The sequence below is a fragment of the Trachymyrmex cornetzi genome, unplaced genomic scaffold (genome assembly GCF_001594075.2).
Source record: "Trachymyrmex cornetzi isolate Tcor2-1 unplaced genomic scaffold, Tcor1.1 scaffold2393, whole genome shotgun sequence".
Classification (NCBI taxonomy): Eukaryota; Metazoa; Arthropoda; class Insecta; order Hymenoptera; family Formicidae; genus Trachymyrmex; species Trachymyrmex cornetzi.
In genome coordinates, this window is record NW_017297053.1 from 4,940 (window position 1) to 10,667 (window position 5,728).

The following is a 5,728-nucleotide window of genomic DNA, read 5'->3' on the forward strand; positions in this document are numbered from 1 at the left end:
CGAATATTATTAGAAAAGCTGTGGAGAATTTCTACACACGTTTAGGATATTGCCAAACAGTAAACGGATACCAGTTTGAGCATACATTATGAATATCCTCACACACACACACACACACACACACACACACACACACACACACACACACACACACACACACACACACACACACACACACACACACATCAGAGTGAGTTTAGAGTCACAAAATACTGCGAGAGTGACGAACCGCGGGGTCTTAATCTCTGTTGGCACACACACACATGCAGAAACTAGAAGTATTCGGTTATAGTCGCGAGGCTATTAAGCCGCCCCTGTGTCACGTGATGATCGAGGGTCGTTTTAGGCGGCGTTGCCGGGTCTAGAAGTCAGTCACGACGCGAGCTTGATAAAAAGACGTTGTAACAGACACTCGATCCTTGCAGTTTATATACTCGTAAAATATATATATTCATATAACCATTTTCCGTTAGTTTATCATTCAGATGCTTGATCCTGCCACTCCTACCTCACACCGTTCGGAGAACATCTTACAAATGCTTCAGATGTTTGGAACTAAGCCACGTGAGGGCCGAATGCAGGAACCCTGTGGACCGAAGCGATATATGCTACCGCTGTGGAGGGAGCAGTCTCGCCGCGAGAGGGTGCTCAGCTCTAGTAAGATGTGCGGTATGCGCAGAAGCGGGTCGTCCTGCAAATCACTGGATGGGCGGCGAAGTCTGCCTCCCCCCCGTCTCGAAAAAAACACGCCAATCCCATGGCTGATACGGGAATTACCGCTGTGCTCAATAGACGCCCAGCGAAAGAAGATGAGCCAAGAGCGGTTGAGGCGATGGAGGTCGTCACCGAGGAGACGGTATCTGTCAAGGAGACCCCGCCCCCGCGCAGGGAAACTGGTGTCTGTACTAGGAACAAACTGCAACCAAGGAAGGATTCGTGCGTAGCAGAAGCTGAATCGGTCACGCCAGATCATATAGATTATGTGGAAGAGGCACCTGGCTCAGCGCGAGGGGGTTTGTCCTGGGCGTCCCCCGGGTCCGACCACCACGGGTGGGGTCCACTTGTTGAGACAACAATGGGAAATACTTTGACAGCAAATGCATCGGACGTGGCCACTCTGGAACCATCGTGCGCCGCAGACGGGTATACAACGTCAGCGGGGGATGACTTACCAGAGGCATATATCCGGGATAATGTACAATAAGCTGCTGCAATGCAATATCAACCACACTCGCTCTGCCCAGGACCTTCTTCTACAGATGATGGCGGAGCGGGATATGGGGATAGCAGTGGTTGCGGAGCCCTACCGCATACCGAATGGACATCCTCACTGGGCAGGAAGCAGGAACGGGACAGTTGCAATCACATGGAGACAAACGACTACTCCTCTAGCCTGCACGCCGATGGAGGATGGGGAGACTATACTTATTGGTGTATATCTGTCCCCCAACATCGACCTAGCTCAGTTCGATCAGGGTCTCGACGAGCTGGAGGGACACGTCAGGCGATATATGGGGAGACCGCTTATAGTTGCTGGCGATTTTAATGCCAAGACGGCGTTATGGGGCTCCCCGATAACGAACACCCGCGGTAGGATGCTCGAGAAGAGGGCAGTGACGATGGGGCTGTGCTGCCTGAATAGAGGCAATACTAGCACCTGTGTGAGGTCTACAGAGGAGTCAATCGTGGACATCATGTTCGCGAATTCCCTGACTGTGAAGAGGGTCTCTGACTGGAGGGTCCTCCCATTGGAAACAATGGCGGACCATCTTTATATAGAGGCCACGCTCGGAGAAACGAATATCCAGAATCGCAAAAGAGGCTTTCCGTACCCCCAAAGGTGGGTCACGGCAAGAATCGATGAGGATCAGATGGTTGCCGCTATCCTGGTGGGCACGTGGGTGCCACTCCCCCCGAAGGAGGAATGGAATGTCGAGTCAGAGACAAGGACAGCCCAGAATCTGATGGTGCAGGCGTGCGATGTGGCTATGCCTAGAGCTGCGCCACGACCCAGACGGATAGTACACTGGTGGTCTCAGAGTATCGCTGAGCTACGGGATTGCGCTATGCGGGCCAGGAGAATGCTCAAGAGGGCACGTCAAGCGCAGCCTCCGGAAAAAATAGAAGAAAAAGTGATGACTCTGAGAGCCTCTAGAAAGGCCCTTAGTCGAGCAATTAGTGCTGCCAAAGAGAAGGCTTGGGCAGATCTGGCCCTCACTCTGAACGAGGACCCATGGGAGCGCCCATATAAAATTGTCTTGGATAAACTAAGACAATGGGCCCCCCCACTGACAGAGGCGATGGAGCAACTCTTCCTCCAGGGGATCCTGGGAGCGCTTTCTCCTCCCCCACCCCCTTGCGATGATATGTGGACGGAGCCCTCCCTCCCCCTGGGGGAATGGAGCTCGTGGTCGCCGGATTATGAAGTGTCCGCGGAGGAACTTTTGCGTGCTACCAAACGCATGTTGGTGAGGGCGGCAGCCCCAGGCCCCAGCGGGGTTCACGCCAAATCGTGGACGGTCGCATTGAGAACCACCCTTGGTCAGAATGCGGAGCCTCTTCACGGAATGTTTGAGAAGAGGAATATTCCCGTCTGTGTGGAAGCGCGCCAGGTTGGTGCTTCTACGTAAACCTGGAAGACCTGTGGATAGTCCGTCTGGCTATAGGCCCATATATCATTTAGACGACGAGGCCAAACTATTGGAGCGCATCATCGCGGACAGGGTGACCCGGCATCTGGAGTTCCCGGGTATACCGTTACATGCCAACCAATATGGTTTTCACAGGGGCAGAAGCACAACGGATGCCCTGTTACACGTAAGGCGATTTACGAAAGCGGCGACCCAAGAGGGACAGGTAGTGATTGGTATCTCTCTTGACATCAAAAATGCCTTTAACATAATCCCCTGGGACCAAATATGGAGGGCCCTCCTTTATCATCGCGTTCCTTTGTATCTGCGTAGGATCTTGAGTTCATACCTACAGGAGAGGGGGGCCTGTTGTACCCAGAGGAGGATGGTACTACCGTCGAGAGACCGATGAAGCGAGGAATCCCCCAAGGTTCCGTACTAGGACCAATCCTTTGGAATATAGGATATGACCAAGTCCTATATAAGGCAGATCATCTCCCCGACTGCGAGATCGTGTGCTATGCGAACGACATTCTCGTACTCGCAGTCGGGGAGGACTGGGAGGAGGCCACGCTATGCGCGGAGGCAGCGCTGCACGGTGTTCTTCACCGTGATGGAGCAAATAGGCCTGGAGGTGGCCCCGCAAAAAACGGAGACTATTGATTTCTTTGACAGGGACAGGCCTCCCAGTACGGTGGTGAGAGTGGCTGGATTCCCGGTACCGGTCAGAACTGAAATTAAATATCTCGCCTTGACGCTGGATAGCAGATGGAGGTTTGAGGCACACTTTCGCGTGGTGATGCCAAAGATGGAGAGGATGGGTTTCGCCTTAAGTGGATTGCTCCCTAATTTGGGAGGTCCCAACAGCAGAGTAAGAAGACTCTATGCAACCGCGGTGAATTCGGTGGCACTCTATAGAACACCGGTATGGGCAGAAGAGACGAAGTCAAGTCGCAGAATCTAAAGTTTCATGCGGGCCTCGCAACGTCGCATGGCATGTAGAACGATACGTGGATATCATTCGCGGCGGCCACCGCGCTAGCGGGAACACCTCCGCTGGAGCTTGTTGAGGTGATGCACGCTGACGTGCACGAACAGGTCACAAAGATAAAACGAGGAGACATCCTTTCTGTCCCGCCTGCCAGAATGACCGCGATCAGAACGGAAGCCCGACGTGGCTTGTTACTTAGCTGGCTTGGAAGATGCACGGCCGGTGGAGAAGTGGTGAAAGCCATCCGATCTTGCCTCCGGGAATGGATCGAAGCTAGGGTCGGGAACACCTTCTACACAACCCGGCTGTTGACTGGATATGGCTGTTTTGGTCAGTATTTGAAACGCATCGGGAAGGAAGTCTCGGAGCGGTGCTGGCAGTGCAGGGTAATGGCCGACATTGCCGGGCACACTCTTCGGTACTGCACGGAATTCACCGACCAGAGGGAGATGTTGTCCTCGGTGATCGGTCGGAATCTCTCAATGCCTGCCATCATGCGAGCAATGATGAGAAGGGAGACTCGGGATGCGGTCGTTAAATTTTGCGAGAGCGTCATACGCCGTAAGGAATGAGATGAGCGTGCAAGGGAGGGAGTGCCGGACCTACCGGTAGTAGCCCCCGGTCGCACATAGGAGAGGATCCGGCGAGATGGGGACCTTCTGCTCACTGACGTGATTTATATCATAAGTTAGGTTAAGATAGGACAAGTCTTGTTACTTGCCTTAGCGTAGGCACTTAGAAAGGGGGAGTGGGGGCGTGCTCATTTTGGGCTCTTCTCCTCTCCCCCATGCGTTTCACTGCGCCGGCACTAATGATATACGGCAATGTCCCTTCGAGTTGCGTGACGCGTAATTAGATTGTGAGTGGCCGAGAGCTGCGGGATCGCCCGCAGGACGCTCCGCATACGGAAGCCTTCCTGCCGGGTGTCTCCGTAGTTTTCGGTTCGCCCGCTGAGCCGTGAAGTGCCATACGTGTGACCTGACACCTTGCAACGGCACAACGGGATAGGCGGAGGGTAGAGGCGGCGTCCCTACCCGCTGCAACACTGAGAGGACGACGCATCAGAGCGTCTTGGCGTTGGGTCGGGCCGGTAGTACTGCAGCCGCGAAGATCCCACGTAACTATCGTCCTAGGGAGGACGCCCGCAGTGGTTTTAGTAGGTAGGTCTCCGTCGGCACTATACCGGCGGAGGAGTCCCATATAACCTATCCCTTTCCCCGGGGGGTTAGGTATCCATGAGGATTTCCACTGCGATAAAAAAAAGGCTAAGTTAGTAAGTAAGAATTTGTAAGTGGCGGTATATGAGTATATAAAAATTGTAACCCCGAGGGGATCAATAAAGATATATCTATCTATCTATCTATGTAAAATGACAATTTGAGCCGAACTGCAGTTATAAATGTGCGAATTTATTTTATTGGAGGTTCATATAAATTCATCAATATAAACGTTCCGATCCTCAGTTTTGGAAACCCTTCAGTATATAAATTCATAATAAAATGTGTTACAGTTCACTGTACAATTTCAATAGTATGGTCAATTTCTCGCACATCTGATTTCATGATCAATTACATAAAACAATAATTGCAATAACGGGCTACAAACATTCTTTTTTTCCCAAAAAGTTAATTATACTTGTAAGGGAATCTCGCGAGGTGTCAAATTCTGATTTTAATGAAACTTTGTGTACTTGTAGCTTACATAAAGAGATGAATTTAGAAAATATCAATTGCGGCCAAAAAACGGTTTGAGGGGTGAAATCACCCCTTATGTGTTAAGCGGAATTCAGCTTTTTCCGTTATATCTCGAAAACTCTCTATTAGAGATATAAAAAAATATTTTATACAAAAGTTTTACAACAAAATTAGCTGTATTCATTTGTGCATTAATAATAATTTTATAAAACAATTATATTTCAAAATTTTCAAAAAAAATTTTTAATAAGTATTCTAAAAATATATCATTGACGTGAATAAATAAGGGTGATCCCGATTGATCACGGCTCGATTGGACACCACCAATCACAGCGACCAGGTGCCCCCCTCCGCGGAGTGCCACCTTGTCGCGGTGAGGGGGCTCCTCCCGGGCGATGTTGCTCCCTTCACGG

General features: G+C 51.0%; 2 protein-coding genes across 2 annotated transcripts; both read left to right on the top strand.

Moving 5' to 3' along the window:
- Positions 1-1,262: 1,262 nt before the first annotated feature.
- On the top strand, positions 1,263-2,630 carry LOC108761074 (uncharacterized). The gene has a single exon (XM_018507409.1). It carries the CDS (start codon positions 1,263-1,265, stop codon positions 2,628-2,630), a length of 1,368 nt encoding a protein of 455 aa, XP_018362911.1.
- A 1,146-nt stretch (positions 2,631-3,776) lies between these two features.
- Positions 3,777-4,193, top strand: LOC108761075 (uncharacterized). Its single transcript, XM_018507410.1, has one exon. It carries the CDS (start codon positions 3,777-3,779, stop codon positions 4,191-4,193), a length of 417 nt encoding a protein of 138 aa, XP_018362912.1.
- Positions 4,194-5,728: the final 1,535 nt, after the last annotated feature.

What these genes read in the sequence shown, in the direction of transcription:
- LOC108761074 (XM_018507409.1), top strand. Translation starts at nt 1,263, where the DNA reads ATGGCGGAGCGGGATATGGGGATAGCAGTGGTTGCGGAGCCCTACCGC.
- LOC108761075 (XM_018507410.1), top strand. Translation starts at nt 3,777, where the DNA reads ATGACCGCGATCAGAACGGAAGCCCGACGTGGCTTGTTACTTAGCTGG.